Here is a 20,369-nt window from a genome sequence, read left to right on the forward strand (position 1 = left end):
ATGTAAGGCAGAATACAAGAAATTTAAGGGTAGTAACTCATTAGATATAGAATCGCAATGTCATTTCATTCAAAACATATTTGGTTCATAACAAATGGAATAGAGAGTAATCGGAGCATATCAATAGCGTATGAAATGTTCCAGAGCATATCAACGGCATATGGAATATTTTGGAGTATATCAATGGCAAATGAAACATTTCGGAGCATATCAATAACAAATGAAACGTTTCGGAGCTTATCAATGGCATATGAAATGTTTCGAAGCATATCAATGACAAATGAAATATTTCAGAACATATCAATGGTATATAAAATATTTTAAAGCATATCAATGGTATATGAACATATTAGAGACATAGGGAGCATTTTGGAGCATATCAATAATGTATGAAATGTTTCGGAAGCATAAGAAGCATTTCAGAACATATCAAAGAACAAATACGAAACAGAAGCTCAAATGTCACATTTGATGTTGTACACATTTCATTCTTATCCAAAGCATATAACCAAACCAATCGATATCATGTCAAACACATAGATAGTGAAGTGGGATCATAACATAATATGGTCTATCCATTTCTGAATGATAACCAAATATAATCAAGAGCATCGCGAGCTCTAAGCACATACCCTTTACCATTTCGGGCAAAAGTCCAAATAATCCATTTACTATTTTTAGCAAAAGTTCACATTATCCTACAAATACTAGAGTATAAAAGGGTATTATGAACAATAAAATTGGGACATATCGGAAATACATGCGGAATAATGAAATGCATGTGCCTATACGAAACATTACGATACAAACATGAACTTTACATAATAGATTCAAGTATGCAAATAATTTAAGGACAAGAGCATACAAGAATTCAAAGCAATAATAGAAAGCTCAATTAAAGAAAGAATGCTAGACGAAATCAATTTCCAAAGGGAATAAAACAAGAACAGCCGAAATCGACCAAAGCTCGATTTCATGCAGAATTTGAAAGGCACATTGAACAAACGATTCAAACTATCAATTGTACTCTGATTTACTCAAGAAATATATCATTGGAAAGATATTTCAATCTAATTTCAGAAAAAATAAGCTTCATATGAATTAAACTTTCCAATAGAGAGTTACAAATATTTTGGTAACCAAAAGTCAGAGAACAAAATCCCTATTTTACAAAATTCATCAAGTCGATTTCAATAGAAACTTGGGTAGGTGTTTGGACTCTAAATCTTTTGATCCATGTTTCAAAAGAAAGATCTATGAGTCTGATTTCTAATGAAACAAGTTTTTAACAAATCAGAGTTTCCAACAGGGACTTATAGGTAGTTCGGTATCGAAATGTTATGATCCTTGTTTCGTAAAATCCATAGGATCAACTAAAACAAAAGTTTGGGCAAGCAACTTTACTCCAAGTCCTTTAAATTAGCTATCCAAAGAAAGGTTTATGAGTCTATATTCAGATCAAACTAGTTTTATCAAAATTGAAAATCTATGTAGGGATTTATAGCTAAAACAATATGGAAGGGTTAGAATTTCGAAAGTTTTCTAGATTCAAATCGTTACGTCTAAACAAAAGATGTATCAATTGCAAGGCTAGAGCAATTCAAAGTTTTCATATTCAAGGCAAAAGCAAAGATGGAATTACAGTAGAAAAGATCAAAACACATGAAATAAGAAGGATCAAAACACTTTGCCTTTCAAAGGTTTCGATCCAAAGATCGGAAGAAGGTGTAAGACCAAATCCTTCTTCTACTTTTTTTCCGTCTCCTCTACCTGTTTTGTTTTCTATACCTATCTTCTTTTTGCCGGTCGCAACTGCCACTGCCACAGTCGCAGCCGCAGCCATAGTCGCAGCTGCGGCTGCAGCCCCTTCTTTCCCTTCCTTTCTTTTCCTTCTTCTTTCCTCTTCTTCTTTCGCCGACGCAACTGCTGTAGTCGCAGTCGCAACCACGACCGTAGCCCCTTCTTTCCCTTCCTTTCTTTATCTCCTTCTCTTCTTCCTCTCTTCTCTTCTTCCTTTCCTTCTCTTCTTTCCCAGACGCAGCTGTCGTTGCTGAAACCGTAGCCGCCACAACCGCAGCCACGGCCATAGCCTTGGTTATAGCAACAACCGTAGCCTCTTCTTCCTCCCCTGCTCTCTTCCTCTCCTTCTTCTCTTCCAGCTGTAGCTGCCACCACTGCAGCCGCAGCCCCTTCTTCTTTCCCTTCTCTTCTTCCTCTCCTTCCCTTCTTCCTCTTCTTCTTCCTTTCCTTCTCTTTTCCCTCTTCTTCTTCTTCTCTTCTTCTCCTCTTTTTCTCTTCTTCTCTTCTTCTCCTCTTCTTCCCTTCTCCTTCCCGACGCACAGCGCCTTCTCTCCTCTGTTTCCTCCTGCGGAAAACAGAGGTGCCGTAGCCACCTTCTCCCTCTTCTTCTTCTTCTTCTTCTTCTCTTCTTCTCCCCAACGCCCCACACCTTTTCTCCTCTGCTTCCTCCTGCAGGAAACAAAGGTGCTGCAGCTACCTCCTTCTCTTTTCCCTCTTCCCTCTCTTCTCCTCCTTTTCTTCTTCCCTTCTCCTTCCCGATGCCCCACACCTCCTTGCTGCAGCCCTTATCGCAGCCAACTTCCTCTTTTCTTTTTCTTTCCTTTCTTATCCCTCCTCTTCTTCCTCTCTTCTTCTCCTCTTCTTCCGTTCTCCTCCCCGACGCCCCACACCTGCTCTTCTGTTCCCTTGTGCAGAAAACAAAGATGTGCACGAGGAAACAGAGAGGCGGTGGGATAAAACTCATAATTTTTATTTTTTATTTTTTTTATTTTATAACTTAACAGTTTAATCCTTAATATTTTTTTATTTACAAATAGGTCCTCTAATTTACACATAGGTCCTTACATAAATTTTAGAAATGAGGGATATTATAATTTTGACTTTCGCAACTCCAATCTCCTTGGCATAATGTCCGCTCTTCTAGGCCTGATGCCTGAACTCATGGCATGAAGCCTTCTATCGACACATCGATCGATCCTCTACCTCGACGTCTAATCTTTTGACATATTCCACTCCAGCCCAACATTGATTCTTCATATTTTAATCATCTCTTTATGATCGAAGCTAGTTCTGTATTACTCAAAACGTAGATTAGATCATAAACTCTATCGATTAGTTTTATCGTCAAAATATGAGATTCAACAATCCCTCTTTTTTTATAATGATAACCAATTGATGATGAAGTTTAAATCAAACTGCCCCTACCAATATACCATATTGATAGAAACGTAAATTCAGATATAAATTATGAATCGAAGTAAAATGTTATCATAAAATTATGTATAATTAAAATTTCAATACATCATTTCATGTATGATCATCATAATTTCTCCATTTTTTATCATCAACAAAAAGGAAAAGTGCAACTAGCAATTTTTTATTCTTGCAAACTAACAATTTAACAAATTTTTCATTATTTTACAAAATAGCAAATTGTTAAGTTTTGTTTATTGAGATGGGTAAATAGTAATTTTTTGCTTCATTTTACAATTTGCAAGCTAGCAAATTCTTCTCTTTGAAATATGCAAGCTAGCAAGTTTTTCTCCGTACAAGCTAACAAGTTTTACATCATTTTAGAATATGCAAGCTAGCAATTTTATTTCCCCTTTTGTCATTATGAAAAAGAAGGGAAGAATATAATTTTATAATTCTTTTCCCTTTACAATAATTATCAAATCATCACATGAAGAATATCAAGAAAGATTAATTTGATAATAAGATATATAATTCATGAATACAAATGAATTATATATAATAAAACTCAAGTCATAAAGCTTAAAAACTCAATTGACATATCATGGTTAATTTGGATAAATATCCTCTTTAGTAAATAACAAAAGAATTATAGGAGAACAAATAATAAATGATCTCGATTCATGGAGAAGAATTCTTAAGTCATCAAGATTATGTTTTATAAAGTAAATTCTCAAGTTAAGATTATGAGAAATCAAGAAAAATCATGATTCATATTGATAATTATCCTCTTTAGTAAATGGCAAAAGAAACATAGAAGAATAGAATGGTAGAATATCTAGATTCATGCATAAAAAAATCTTATGATTCATATAGAAAATTTCCTCTTAAATAAAATTAAGAGATCTTGATTTAAAAAAAAAATCTCAAGTATAAAATATCAAAAAATCAAGATCATGATTATGATAAAACTTATTCAAATTCAAATTATCAAAACATCAAAATCATTTTCAAGAGATTCAAAATGATGTAAATAGATTTATCACTAAGAATCACTTGTTGAAAAATCAAAATGCTTTAGAGATATTTTTCAAGAAAAATATATTCTTTCCTTTTTATTTTAATTCAAGTGATTTGATTTCATACAATCATGCCCAAATTTTTTATGCTAAATCAAAACATGCATCATCGTTTAAAACCGAAAGAGCTAATTTCATCATAGAAATCATCAAGATCAATAAACTATAAATCATAAAATTTATCATTACTTTAAATCATCATGCATAAATAAATCATTAAATCATCAAGCATGATTTAAATATAAAGAATTTTCAAAAATCATTTTGTTTCGACTAGTAAGCTTTGTGAAGTTTGTTAGATCTCCGATCATAAGCCTTGAGCATCCACTATCAAAATTTTATTTTTGCTCCTAGCTTTCAATTTTAGATATTTCTACAAGAAATGTGGGTTTCCTTTAGGTACCCATTTGACTTTATGTCCCTCATCTATCTATCTTGATTTTTAGCAGAGTCATTTATAGTTCTTTTAGGAACCCAAACTATTTTATTCAAATCATACTTCTTGAATAGATATTTATATGCAAAGTGTCCACACCTACCATACAAATTACATTTGTTTTCAAGGGAAACATGTAATACGAGTCCTTTAACAAATAAAGTCAATTTTTGTTGAGTGTTCCTACTTTTCTATGCACATAACCTTTATTGGCAAGAATCATGTTTAATGATTTTCTATTAATTTTAAAATTTTTTAATATTTGTTTTAGTAATACATTTTCATTCTTAACTAAGTCTAACTCTTCACATTTAGTATAATGAGTTAACAGGCAATTATCATGCTCATTTTTTAATATTTCAAATTCACTAATAAGAGAAGTATACTTCTGTTTTAACAATTTATACTTTTTACTAACTAATTTAAAATCATCAAACAAATCATTAAAGGTATCAAATAATTCATCGTAAGATAAAGAAGATTTATTTTAATTATTTACCTCATTGTCGAGAGTCATCAAAGCGAAGTTCACAACTTCGTCTTCATCGGTTTACTCCTCGTCTTCGGATGTACTCGATTTGTCCCAAGTCGCATTGAGTATTTTTTTTCTTCTTTGGAAACCTCATCTTTTTAAGTTCATTTTTATTCTTAGTTTCATGTTTTATAAATTTTATAAATTTACTTGTGAGGAGTTCTATGTCATCATCACTTGAGCTTTCGATCGAGTGGTCTTCGTTTGTTATAAATATCAAGTCCTTCCTATTCTTTGAAAGGTTGTTCTCAAGTTCATCATATTCATCATGTGCCTTGCACGTCATTTCATATGTCATCAATGAACCAATAAGTTCTTCTAGTGGAAAATTATTGCCTCTTGTATTATAGTTACTTTCATATCTCAACTTTTTGGAAGGGATCTTAAAATCTTGTTTATAAGTATAAGATTAGAAAAACATTTGCTAAGAGCTTTTAAACTATTGACAACATTCAGAAAACTGATGTATATATCAACAATAGTTTTACTTGGCTTCAAACAAAATAATTCAAAATCATACATCAAAAGATTAATTTTTGAATCTTTAACTCTACGTACCTTCCTGTGTGATTTCAAGAGTGTGACATATGTTATGCACAATTTCATAAATAGAAACCTGATTGAATTTATTTTTATCTAGAGCACAAAATAAAGCATTCATCGCTTTAGCATTCAAAGAAAAAGTTTTCTTCTCCAAATCATTCCATTCGTTCATTAGATTAGAAGACTTTTGAAAACTATTTTCAATGATATTCCATAAATTAAAATCTAAATAAAGCAAGAAAACTCTCATTTTAGTTTTCTAAATATTTAGATTTTAATTTTCCAATACGTGTAGTTCGTCCCATTGAACATAGGAGGACGAATGATAGAGTGGCCTTCTTGAAAGTAAAAAAAAGTCATCTCTCTTGGGTGTTAAACCAAACAGAGAGAAACTGGCTATGATATCACCTGTTAGGACCAAGTCGGCACTAGGAGGAGTGGAGGGGGATGAATTAATGCTTTCATAAAAACCTCAAAGATTCAAAAATTCTCGTTCGATGAAATCATATCGAAAAGATGCTTGACTTGAAAGAGTGTTTGTAAGGTAGTGAAAGTAATAAGCAAGTAAATCAATTTGTAATATAAATGAAAAGTATGAAAGAAATGTAAACAAGTTTTATAGTGGCTCGATCATCGTGACCTACATCTACTCCTAATTCCTCTTCACTCGAGGCCATCGACTTTCACTATCGATCTTCTTTTAATTGGCGAAGATCAACTACCCTTTTATACTCTTTCTCCTTTTCACGGGTTTAGGAGAGAACCTTTATACTTCTCTCTTTTACACTTAGACCTCACTTCTCCCTTTAGAAGAACTTCTAAATATTAGGAAGAGGTGACTCTATACTGAGATTTACAACCTTTTTTCATAAGGATTCTTCCCCATTTTTCTACTGAATTTGGTACTTATCCATGCGGGAATAGCTGAGGTATTTATAGACTCCAAATGGCTTCAAAATTTGAGCCAAAAAAGGTCTTATCTTGGGTTTCCTGGGTCCTAACGGTACCACCGCTTGTACTGGACGCTACTACCGCTTGCAGCACTAACACTAGGCGGTACCACTACCCAATCTGGCAGTACCACTGCCTAGTCTACCGATACCATCACCCAATCTAATGGTACTACCACCTGATAGAGCCTTAGAGACTAGGCTCTAGTGGTACCACCGCTTGATAGGGTGGTATCACCGCTTAGACCTCTTGGGAGGCCAAGACTCAAGCGATTCCATTGCCCACCCTGGGCAGTGCAACCGCTTAGCATGGCTCTAAGTGGCCGAGTGGGCCATCCATCCGGCCCAACTCAACCCTAACTTATGCCCAATGGCCCCCTAATTAAGTTGGCATAATTCCAACTCATTACAACTTAAAACTACTTCGATCTAGACAATTATTACAAAGCATTAATCATATGTTGTCCAACATGTCATTGGTTTATCAGCGCTTCGTCCAATCCTTTGGCGCATTGTCCACTTTTGCGGCTTTTTGTCCAATCGACATGTTGACCTCCACAACTCCGATCTCCTTGGTGCAATATCTGCTCTTCTTGACCCGATGCTTGAACTCGTGGCATAAAGCATTCTACCGTTATGTCGACTGATCCTCGGGTTCAATATCCAATCTTCTGATATGTTCTACTCTAGCCCAACATTGATTCTTCCTACTTTAATCATCTCTTCATGATCAAAGCTAGTCCTGCGTTACTCAAAACATATATTAAATCATAAACTTTATCAATTGATTTTATCATCAAAATCCAAGATTTAACAGGTGGCACTGCCTAGACTGGGTGGTGGTACCGCTTGAGGCTCAGCCTCTCAAGTGGTTTGGGCGGTGGTACCGTCCAGACTAGGCAGTGGTACCACCGATAGTTAATACTATCAGGCGGTGGTATCGCTAGAGCTCATTTTCTGAGGCTCTATCAAGCAGTCATACTACCTAGACTGGGCAATGGTACCGTCTAGTGTTAGTCTGTAGGTGGTGGTACCGTCCAGTACTGGTGGTGGTACCGCCAGTACCTCGAAAACTTGAGATGAGACACTTTTTTACTCCATTTTTGAAGCCATTGGGGCATATAAATACCTCACTCTTTTCTATATGAAATAGCACCAAAATTATGAACAAAAGTATTAGATTTTGATTGTAAAAGTATTGAAAAAGTGCTAAGTGTCCACGAGCACATGATAATGAGGTATTAATCAGTGAACTTATTCTCCAATGAGCACCTGCATTGTAGCCCTAGTGTCCCCACATAAGCAGCTATGAGACAAACTATCTCCATCATATGGACGGGTATATAATACTAGTCTATCTGATTATCTCGATATCCCTCTCGAGTAACCTATGACTAGGATTATTTAGGGTTTGTGTTTAAAGGTGAATTGGTCTCATTATCGCGATCTCATCATGATCCGATTCTTATTGCACAGATCCATAAACATCACTATATATATATATATATATATATATATATATATAAAGTAAGAAAATATCATAATAATAATAACCAAAGAGAGTGTATGTCATGTCACACGTGTCATCACTCATGTGATTGGCTTGTAGGACACCTATGACTAGTAGTTTTGCATACAAGGATACTATCATTCTATTCATATAATAAGCAAGAAATTGAATAGATATTTAGTAATGTTAGGATATATATAAATGACTATATATAGGCATATATGGTGTATATAAATTTTAGATATGATATGCATACGTTAGTTGAGATTTATGTGTTTATAATTATGCACAAGTGTCAAACACCAATGAATACAGGGGAAACCTTATCAATTCGGGTTAGTTAAGTTAATATGTTTTAAATTTACCTATTTTTTACTATGTTATTATTGACAATATAAGTAAATGGAAAGGTGACACCATGTTCCAGTCATGCAAATGATGTAGCTAGAGTCAAAACAAAAAAAAAACCTCCGTGTGAGACAAGAGTTCATCAAATCTTCAAAGAATATGTTAGTGTGCTAATAAACTAGTAGCCAAGCCCTTTCAACATTAATGCAATTTGGAATTAGAGTTCAAACGCAATGAAAGAGTCAAAAATCAGTCAACCATCTATATTGTGTGCCATTTTTAGTCGATGGATCATTGGGACCTCTTAGGTAAGCTACTTAGATGACGTGCTTTTCCAAAGCTTATATTTTCTCATGGGTATTCTAAGGCAAGATCGAGTGAGCAAAAACATCAATGCTAAGCACTATATTCTTTGAAACTTAAAGTGAGTGTGAACCTACTTAAAGAGATGGTGAAGGATCTGAAGATGCAAGGGGCAGATTTCATGAGAGAAGATCATAAAGACTTGAAATTTAATGACATGGCATGGACGAAACTTCAACCAACCTTATGCAAGCTCTTACGAGGTGATGCCTTCAAAGGGCTTGAACACATATTTAAAGTCTCTTCTCTTGTCGACCAACAACAATGAGGATTTAGCAGAAAGTGTAACTAGTATGCCAACTTCCTTAATTTAAAGTCTCTTCTCTTGTCAACCAACAACATTGAGGATCAGGTTCATTCGTTGAAGATACGAAGCACATTGTGGTTGAAGATGATCAATTTATAGCATACAAGAAAGCCTCAATGAGAGCATCATAATAATAAAATGAGGGAGAATGTCAGAGTGTTGTCACAGCTCTAAAATGCCACAACCACAATTGTGAAGCGAAGGTATTCCTGCAACAAAGGCATTCCTAGTTCACCTAGTGTTTATGCTTTTTAATATTTTTGTTTTCTTAAGTAACTTGTAAAGTGTAACGCTACACTTCTAATTTCACCTATACCACACATGCAAGATTGGAATAGGATGTCGTCTATCTTTCAATTTACTTAAGCTAGCAACAACAATATAGCCAAAATGTGGGCAAGTTTGAAACATTTCACTTGCCAAACAAAACGGTATGATTTCTCTTATACACATTGGTGTTTGACAACTGTATATATGTTGTAAATATATAAAACTCAAGTATCATATATATTCTATCTAAAATTTATATATATGAAAATGCACATCGGTCATCATCTATATTTGCATTCACATGGGACCACTCAGCTCCTTACCCATCACATAGGTAAGAGGACTAATGCCCTTACTAGTAAAATAGAATCTACGATGAGTGATAATATAAATTTTGATAATCTTATTTGAGTGAGCATGTATCATGTCATACATGCAACTTTTGAAAATTAAATGCATAATATATTTTATGATAAACTTGTCTTTTTATAGCCTTTTTAACAATATATAACCTGATACATAATAAAGAGATAAAATTATAATTCAAAGTCATAATACATGTGTACAAATGCAGGTCATAATAATATGATATCATAATACGTCCATGATCTTTTACGTCACATATCATTATATACATATGTACTTCCACACTGCACGTCGTATATACAAGTGCATAAAATATTTTATGATAAACTCATCTTATTATAGCCTCTTTAGCAACATATAATCTCATAATATGAAATGTGTAAAATAACAAGACAACATTTTGATTTAGAGTAATTGAGAACACACTTGTACAAAAATATATTATAGTACATGTGACAGAAAATTATAGTGCATCCATAAACTTACACAGTATATTTCATAATATATACATACACTTTCATACTATATATCATAATATATACGTACATTTTATTTAATTTTATTATAATTTATAAATATTTTTTATATATAATGGATACATTAACATCATACTTATGGCTATCTCATAACAATCATCTCATTCAAAATGTGCTTTTAAAAATATATTTTGAATACCTATAGTGCATATGATCACTATTTTATAATGAATAAAACTTATCCTTACCTAATTCAACTTAATATGAAGGTGCTGGAAAAGAGCCATGGTCCTTAGTGATCAAGTGTGCTAGGGATCTATAAACCTATCAAATTGGAATACAGGGTCTTGATATGCCCAAATTAAGTGCTTTACATGTTAAATAATTAATAACTCCCAATATAAATATTAATTTATCATAAAATTTTGATAAAATCTTCTATGAATTTGATTATACTCAACCTACAAATTCACCTAAATTTCATCACTAATTTACTAAAAATTTAACCTATAATCAAATGACCTAGTTGCTAGCCGTCAAACAATTACATGATTGTACAAAGTAATCTTGCTTTGATAATATTGCTTGCCAAATCATTTTGTATTATTATGAAATTTTACAAGAATCAGGTGACATATATATATATATATATATATATATATATATATATATATATATATATATATATATATATATATATATATATATATATATAAAGTTGTAACTCAATCTAAAGTCATTTGACATTTAAACTATCATCCTAATTCAACTATCATCACCTATTCTTTTATGTTGAAATTGAATTGAAGCAGTTTAAATTTCTAAAATTATATCTTAGTTCACTCAATTCCAAAGCTTATATAGCTCTAAAGGATTCATTTAAGATATATCATAAGAACAAGATCTAATCATATATCTAAAGGTATTAGATAAGTTAAAATAGAATTTTTTATAGAAAATAAGGGTTTTTATATACTTTGACTTGACAAATCCAAAACACAAAGTACAAAAATTATGTTAAAATCATTTGAGAAGTCTTAGAATTATAACATAATCATAACAACATGCCCAAAAATTAGAGGTTAGTTCAAAGCCTAGGTTACTCAAAAGTATATGAAATTACCAGCTTGTAAGATGTACATTGAAACCCTAGGTATAGCTAAGGGAAGGTTATGTATTCTTACCTTAATCTTTCTTAGAATCGGAGTCCTTGAGCTTCAACAAAGAAAGAGTTAAAAAATAACAAGACAATAGATGAAAAATGAGAGAAAAAGGGGTCATGCTTTATCTTATTTAATGGGGTGAATGATAACAAAATAGAGAGGAGGTGAAAAAAAAATGTTTAACTCCCTTGGGCCCATTAGGCCATTGTAAAATTTTTTTCTTAGCATAATTTTAAGGTTACTATAACTTAGTTTAAGTCTAATTTGGATTGACAAAAATAATGAGTCTTGTCTAAATTTATCATTTAATCTCAATTATGTATCTTAACATTTTTAGTATAATACTCTTTAATTTTCATCTTCACTTAATTATCTATAACTCCAACCATACATAAATAAATCAATTTATTATTATATATATATATGATGTTTAAACCTCAAGCTTACTTATTTTAAATACTCATTCAAGTTTTACGAAAGTCGATTTTAATCACTATGCACATGCTTATTATCATAACCTCATACTCAAGTCCGCTAGCATACTTAAACTTATTATGGTAGAGGATTATACTTTTTGCCACAAAATATACTCAAAATAGACATTAATGTTTATAAATACTTTAAATAGCATTTGGAAGAACCTTGTGCATAGTATTTTTGAAAGCATATATTTAATTTTAAAAACTGATAACATGAGTATGTCATATATCATGTTTTTGAAGCATAAATATCATAAAATATATCTTTAAATAATGATAATATATACATATTATTTATTCTTCAATTAGCATGCTAAGTATGTCGTATATGTGAGAACTTGAGCACTACATAAGGGTGTCCAATGACCTAATTGGTAGCCTCACTTTTAATTAGCTTTGCAGCATATTCACATTGGTTTTCTGCTTTTAATCTTCTCTAGTATGATAGGTTCAGTGATTATCATATAGAATTGAAAATAACTAAAATTATCTTTTTTTTTTATTTTATGATTGTGTTTTTAATCGATGTAGCAAATATCAATCATCTCAATACACTACAACACACTTTATGACACTAGATTGGATGGGGCCTCAATCATCTCAATACACTACAACACACTTTATGACACTACAATACAAATATATTTGAGAGGTGAGACTACCTCTTTAGTGAGCCCGCTTTGACAAAAGTGCTAATGATCATTAATTTGTATTTGCTAGAGCCCTTCATGGATAATAGTTTAACTTGCTTGTATGTCTTTACTATCTAATATAGTATATATAGTCTTTTCCTATTGCTTGATTGATATCTTAGTTTTCTTGTCTTCATATGTAATAATTATATTTACTTATATAATTATCTTTTTAATTTTTTTTTATTATATAGATCTTACTGGACTATACGAGATCAAAGTGTAAGTTAACCCTGATAAGTATGTATCGCTTATGTATTATATATCTTAGGTAACCGTAGCTAACGATGCCACAATAGGACATGAGTTTGTATGGTATATTCTTTAGTAGGCATTAGTCTCCCTTCCTTTTTAAGTATTGAGTTTGCATAAAATTGAGAGCCTTATGTGAATCACAAATGGGCTAGCTGGATATAATGTGAAAATAAAAAATGGGTCCAACAATTCAACCTTTAAAAACTTTTGTGGGGCAGATTTTATACGGTTGCTAGGTTCACCAATTCTATTATCACTGTGATACTGATTTTAAAGCACATAGTTTTTAATGACCCTTCTTCCAAAGTTATTGACAGTTTGGCTCAGAATGGACAGAAATTAATTGCTAAATTTTACAGAACCACCATAAAAAGATGATCACTTTGTAATTACAAAGTTTGTATCATGTCATTATGGTGGTAAGTGCAACACCTTAGCCTTTGCTGGTAAAAAAAGCTCTACTTATCAAGTCTAATAGGTTAATTAATTTATTAATTTTATTTAATCTAAATTAAAAATTAAAATATTTAAATTAAAGTTGATAGTACTACACACATAAGTTAATATTAATCTTGCCTATGTTACAATTTTTTTTATTCAAGGGTTTGACATTCTTATTAATATTCAATATATCACAAATCAAACTCTGACATAATAATACATATTAGGCATAATAATTCAATGGTGATTCCATATTAGACATAAGATCTGGATAGTTTTTTACTACTCAAGCTTTCTTATCATACATAAGTATTATGTCGACTCTAATATTAAATGTTTGATAGGTTAATTGATCTATCAATATCGTCCAAATCAAATTACTAATCAAAATATCTGAGTTGAGATTAATAATAATATACTCATCAAATTTTACTCTTAGTCTTATCCATTTTAAAGTAGGATTAATCGGATGTTACAATTCCGAAGAAAGTGATGTCAAATCAGTTGTTGTAGCTCCTGTAATGTGATGCTTCTTTTTAAGCTTATAAGATTGCGAGATTGAGGCAGTCTTCCGACATCAATATGTAAGGAAGGGTGATCGAGGCTGGGCGTGTGGCTCTGCAGCTACAATTGGCTCTCATGGAGAATACAGAGCAATTATGGATGGTTTACAACAGGTTCTTAAAGGAGGGTACAGCAATTTATAGGTCAGAACTGATTGTTTTCAAGTCATTAATTTTTTTATATTCCCATTCACTAGCATTGTGTGCTACTGCTTACAAATGTGATGATCCAAAGGCGTTTTGATTGCCAACAAATTAATATAATGGATATTTTACCTTCCTACAAGATCCATATGCGAGTTATATCAGAGTGTATAAACTTAATTTCATAATGTATTTGTACCCAACGTTGGTCCATGATGGAAGGTAAAATTAAATTCAATTCGAGTCATACTCTAATTCAACTTTAGTTTGAGCTGTACTTGGATTCTATTCCGATATGACCAACTGAAACCCAAGCTCAAAAGACTAAATTCATGGTTGGTTCGTAATGCTTAATCGAAATCATCACATCTTTACCTAAATAAAATTAAAAATAAAACAAAGATAGAAAGCTGATAAATCATTCCGTAATGCTTGATATATATATATATATATATGTCCCATAGCAATGCTCATCAGATCAAGATTTAAATGGGAGTAAAATAAAGATAAGACTATACTTGAACGACATATATGTCTCTTGGATTTAAATCTTGGATAATACAATAAGAGACACTTTGATTAATGAATGTTTGTTCAACATATTATTTTGACGAACAAATTGTTATTAAATTGATAACTAAATGATTTTTTTTCAATTAGATTTATAAAAAAGGGAAGAGTTTTATTTGCTATAGGAAGTTGCAACCACAGCTTGCTATGACTAGTACGATAAAAACAATACAAATTTTATTTCTCGAGGCTACTATGCGACAGCAACATCCAATAAATCATATACTTTTACTAATATTAAGAATATTATCTTCAAAAATAGAAGACGAAACTATCATATGCTTACCTTTGATCACTAATCCTTAAAACTAACATAATAACTGACACCCTCGTTTTCCTAAATTCCGAAATTGTATAAAGAGTAATAACATAAACCTAATACATCATATATGCATGAACTAAAAATTCACCCCTTTTTTCTTGTTTTCTTCCTTCGTTTTTTGTTTTCTTTTGTCACCTCACTTTGCTTTCCTCTTTGGCCTAAGCAAATTGCCACAGAATTTATTTTTTATTTTATTTTTTTTACGTAGAGGCTCTTTTCTTTTATATAATAAATTTATATATTTTAAAGAAATTATCCAGTTATATATCAATTTAATAATGACAAAACTTCCAGAAATCATCTTATTAACAAGCATAATTTACTTTCCAACTCCTCATATACAAAAAATTCTCTGAATTAAGATTTTGTAAATTTATTTAAAATCGATTTACATTTTTCAAGTTCTTTTATCACTTCACTGGTCCTTTCTTTACCATTTTTTTTTATTCATTTCACTTTTGCTTTTTTTAATGACAAAAGATTAAATCTAATATTTACAACAAGTTTCCACTAGTATTTCTAATTGGTGAAATAGCAAGCAGTCCGAAATCTTTTTGAATCATATTCATCATAAAAAATGAAAGAAAATCCAGTATATTAAAAATATTCTATCAAGAACAAATATCGTCTGAAAAAATCCACCAACTCTTTTAATTCTAAGAAAAAGATTAGATACTGCAAAACTCTTCACAAAAAGCAGATTCTATAGTCCATCTACTTTGCTATTAATTACAAATTTAAAAAACTCAAAGCTTACCCATGATTGATTTTTTATTTCTTGAATATAATCATAAGCTTGCAAAATCTTCCTTCGAATTTGTTGCTCTCCAATAAAAAAACTGAAGAGATATTATAGACCATATAATTTATAAAATCTCAAAATGCATGTTTAATGACTCCTTAATAAATTTTTTACCAATAAATCCTCTATAAAATCCTTTAATAAAACCAATTAACTCAGTCAGGCTAAGTCATTGTCGCCGACTTAATGCACATCAAGGTTTGAGAAAATCATGCAGGAAAAATATGTCAACGTCCTCGAAAATTTGGGTTCAGATTATTGATCTACAGACAGAAATTCCAGGAGAGAATTATTTTCGTGATTTAGGATATACAAAAGTAGGACAAACACTCTCAAATTCGGTTTCAAGAAAAATAAATAATTCAAATACTATTCAAAATCATTTTTTCACTTGAGCTAGCCAAATGTATGGGCGAGGTTTTTCTGACCATCAGCCCCATTGTGATTAGAAAGAAGACGAAGGATTGATATGTTGCTTTAAATTAAGGAAGGTTCCAATCATAATATCAGAAATAACATAGCAGACAAAATTTTCTCACTACAAAACCTATAAATCAACTTTGCATGAGATATAAACATATAATAAATCAAGAACACGGGGACAAAAAGCAATTATTATAAACTAGAGTCGATCAGAAGAAATACCAGAACAATGTCAAGAGAGAAACATGGAGTTAGGTTCAACTACAGGAGGCGACAAGTTGAAGAGGGATAAACATGAACGCAACAAGTTGAAGAAACTCATCTCTCAACATCCACCCTCGTGTTTTTTCTTTTGCGTGATGTCACTTGTACTCCAGATTCATGTTGTTCTCGGGAGATAAGCCAATGCAAGCCCTGAGTATGTTCTCCAGCATGGCCCTCTGCTTGGCGAGGGCATTCACCACTGGTGTGCCCGAAGGAACCTGTTTTAACCATACAAATGAATTAACCGAGAGATTAGTACTTGTTATCACTATAATGACACAACTACACTTGTCCATCTAAAAGAATTGGATAAATATAAATCATGACTCCACAAAAGTAAGCAAAGCCAGGACACAAATTCTTTGGAACCATCAGAAGCTACCTGCGTTACATATGTACTTGCTACCGATTGTCAAAACCAGACTAGTTCTTGAATGAAAGAATCCTATTATTACATCTTCAGGTGGAAGGACCAAATAAACTGAAGCACACAAGTTGATTACATCAAGATTACATGTTATGAACGTTAAAAACCAGTTCAAAGTTGCTTCACTGACCTGTGGACCACGAATTTGCATATTAAACTTTGTTTGATGCTGTTTGACTTCACATAGAAGTCACCACTAATCTTGTAGGGAACCCTATATGATCATATTCCATTCCATCCTATATTATATCTACCCACACTTATCGTCCCTACCAAATCACAGATTATCCTCTCCTCCGGGAACTAAACGTCAATTGACTATTCACAATAACTTGGCTTAAACTCTGAGGACCTATGCTCAATCACAAGTATATAACGATAACATACATTAGATTGGCAATATAATCACTTACAAGTGGAGCTTTGGTGAGGTAACTTAGGATTGTAGCCACTGGATGGAAGGAGTGGAACTTGTCCTACATAATCAACCAAAATGCAAAACATGTTCGGTTAGGAGGTTACAGAAGAATACACAAATCAATAGGCTGCTTATAATTACCTCTTCCTCAGCTTTAAGCTGAATCCTAGTGCTGAGCTCAGCCAACAATACCAAGTCCAATATGATAGGTGCAGCCAATAGGGAATCCTCACAGGTATTGTGAAGAACGATAGTACTCTTTCCCCCCATGAATATCTCTGATGTGTATTCGTCCATAGCCCTCTTGCTGTCACCAACATATGGTACATACTGCAGCAAAAGCAAATAATGAATAGTAGAATGTAAATACTTTGTCCGAACAATTAAAAGGATATAATCCACAATTATACAAACCTTGATAACAATAACATGGTCAGGGTGCTCCCCGGGCTCATAGAGGATGCCATTACTTGAGACCATGTCATCGACAACATTGCTCTTTGAGATCTCCTTTGATCGGAAAGTTTGAGGTGCAGAGAGGTTCAGCCCATCATTGTTGCCCAGATGGTTGTAGCTGACAATAGAGGTTGGCTAGTAGGAAGGAAATAAGTGAGGCATTGCATTTGTTAGATTAGAACATAAGTTATCACTAAAAAATAACCATTAAAATATGAAAACAGTTTCTCAAGCATAAATCAAATAGAAGCTTGACTAGGATTTCAATTGTATAAACACTGAGAATTAGCAGCACAAGTGATGAAGAAAAACAAGTTGTCAAACGTTAAGATACCTTAATTCCTGCTCCTACCAGAAAATCTACCAAGACAGACTTCATTTTTGTCTGCCCACTCTTAAAGTCATCGCCCCCTATGAGATTGTTCCTCTGAATGGACAGATCAATCAGTCCTGCACACAACCAATATAATGAATGATATGTGTATCTCAAAGCCATTACACCTTTCAACTCAGAACCTACTAAACCAACAATCCCAGTTTAAAACTAACACCTGGCACGAAGGTATTCTGTGGGCTCCCATTGATGAAAGGGACATTCTCCAGCACACAAGCTATTCCATACAACGTGGACGGAGAAATTTCAGCTTCATTCTTCTCGACTGAAGCCATTAGATTCTCCATAGTGTCATTGAGACCCACGATCACGTCACTGTACCTCTCTGTGTTAGCAGTCCATAGCACAATTACCTTGTCCACCTCTGTCTTCTCCTTAAACTCCCTATCAGATACAAATCCAATAATGAACCAATCGACAGCTATATTTTGACATTAACTTCTCTATTCTTCCACCAGAATTAAGCATACATCAATCTAATGAACTACATATTTCTTACTTTGTACATGCTAGAGAATTTTTTGTTAAAAATTAACTAGGAAGTATAAATGTTAATTAGCACCTTATGTCCTTGATGATCTGTTGGACCTGCTCCTTCTTGGTGCCTTTGATCGCATTGTTTGAGCGGGTGCCCTGGTTAGCAGCAACGAAGTCAGGATCGAAGATCCCGGGCAAGGGGACCATGGATTCCATGTAGGGTCTGAGCTGCTTCTGCAGGTCAATGTCGAGGACCTTGGCCCTAGCCATGGCATCTGCCAGGTTCATGTTGCTAATATCCCATCCTCCAAACACTATATCATCTGGATTAACCTAATAAACTCAAAAAAAAAAAAAAAACCAAATCACAATATCATATTAACATGCATAGATCACAGAAATAAAAATATAAATTCCCCCCCAAAGAATAAGAAAGTAACACATTCAACAACAAGATCTGCAGCAATTCATCATACTACAACGTGTACATCATACTTTTCACAAAAACAAAAGAAAAGAATTTGTGGAACGTTGGACCAAAAGAGATCGGTTATACCATGGGAAGCAAGCTCTTGAAGGGGGCATAGATCTCCTCCCCATTGAAAGATCCAACCCTAATGGTAGAGGCTTGGGTCAGGGATCCAAAATAGTTGGCCTGCTGCACCTTGTCCTTCGTCACCCATGAGATCCCCCTACCCAACACAATCACTACTTCCAAATCAAAATATCATTTTTATATATGATTAAGAAAGAAATAAGTCATAAGCATCAACATCACCAGGGGAAAAAACGACAGAGAAGTTCGAAGAAAACTTACTCTCTGTTGGCAATAACACCGGCTGTCAGGGTAGATCCATTGTTGCCACCCCATCCCACAAGCATCACACTAGTCCAAGATCAAGGGAAGCCATTAAAAAAGGGAAGAAGAAGGGGCATTGAAACAGGTAGTCAGGGTCGGAGGGGGAAAGGATACCCGAGCTTGGGGACGCGGGTGCGGGTCTTGAAGTTGTAACGGACGGTCTTGGGCTTGACGATCCACTGGTAGACTCCGTCGCGGCACTCGTGCACCAGCTCGGTGGTCTCGTAGTGGTACACCGACTCGATCTCGTCTTCCCCATACCTCACGTTGGGGCTTTCCACCTTGAACTTCTCGATGAACATCTCTCCTTCCTGTTCTCTCCGGACTCTACTCTCGATCGAGCGGATCGGAGAGGGAAGTGGTTGGGCCTCGTATTTATCGCCAAAGAACTCCAATCCGACGGCCGAGGGATGCAGCCGCGTGGGGCCCAGTCGACTCACGCGCGCAGCAGCGCCGCCGTTTGGTACGCAACTCCATCTCCTTCTCCCTCTTCCCTTGTCACGTGGCCCAGCATCGGTGACACGTGACAGATCTTTGACACTGAAGGGCTCAACGTGGATAGCTGTATCTTTGTCGCGCTGTTTGATGGCGTTCGTTGCCATCAACTCGGGAAGTTGCAGGAATGGGTCTAGCAACAGCTGTATAACGAAATTTAAGTGTCGTCATTAAATATGCTAACCTTTAAATACATGGTCTTATCAAATATATATTTTTTGATTTTTGGATAACATCTCTTCTTTTTAAAATATTAAAAAATTATTAATATTTTAAAATAATAAAAATTTATTTATTTTTAGGTGACTATTTTAATCTTTAATTTTTTTTTG

The 20,369-nt window shown here is 33.5% G+C and overlaps 1 protein-coding gene across 1 annotated transcript; it reads right to left on the reverse strand.

Annotated features, from left to right (window-relative positions):
- Positions 1 to 16,422: 16,422 nt before the first annotated feature.
- On the reverse strand, positions 16,423 to 20,154 carry LOC103973969 (inositol-3-phosphate synthase). Its single transcript, XM_009388674.3, has 10 exons — positions 19,657 to 20,154; positions 19,501 to 19,569; positions 19,240 to 19,375; positions 18,769 to 19,016; positions 18,364 to 18,590; positions 18,147 to 18,262; positions 17,771 to 17,947; positions 17,498 to 17,686; positions 17,352 to 17,414; positions 16,423 to 16,729 (listed from the first exon to the last, which is right to left on the reverse strand). Exons 1-10 carry the CDS (start codon positions 20,142 to 20,144, stop codon positions 16,610 to 16,612), a joined length of 1,833 nt encoding a protein of 610 aa, XP_009386949.2. The 5' UTR covers positions 20,145 to 20,154; the 3' UTR covers positions 16,423 to 16,609.
- Positions 20,155 to 20,369: the final 215 nt, after the last annotated feature.

This window comes from Musa acuminata, chromosome BXJ2-8 (genome assembly GCF_036884655.1).
Source record: "Musa acuminata AAA Group cultivar baxijiao chromosome BXJ2-8, Cavendish_Baxijiao_AAA, whole genome shotgun sequence".
Classification (NCBI taxonomy): Eukaryota; Viridiplantae; Streptophyta; class Magnoliopsida; order Zingiberales; family Musaceae; genus Musa; species Musa acuminata.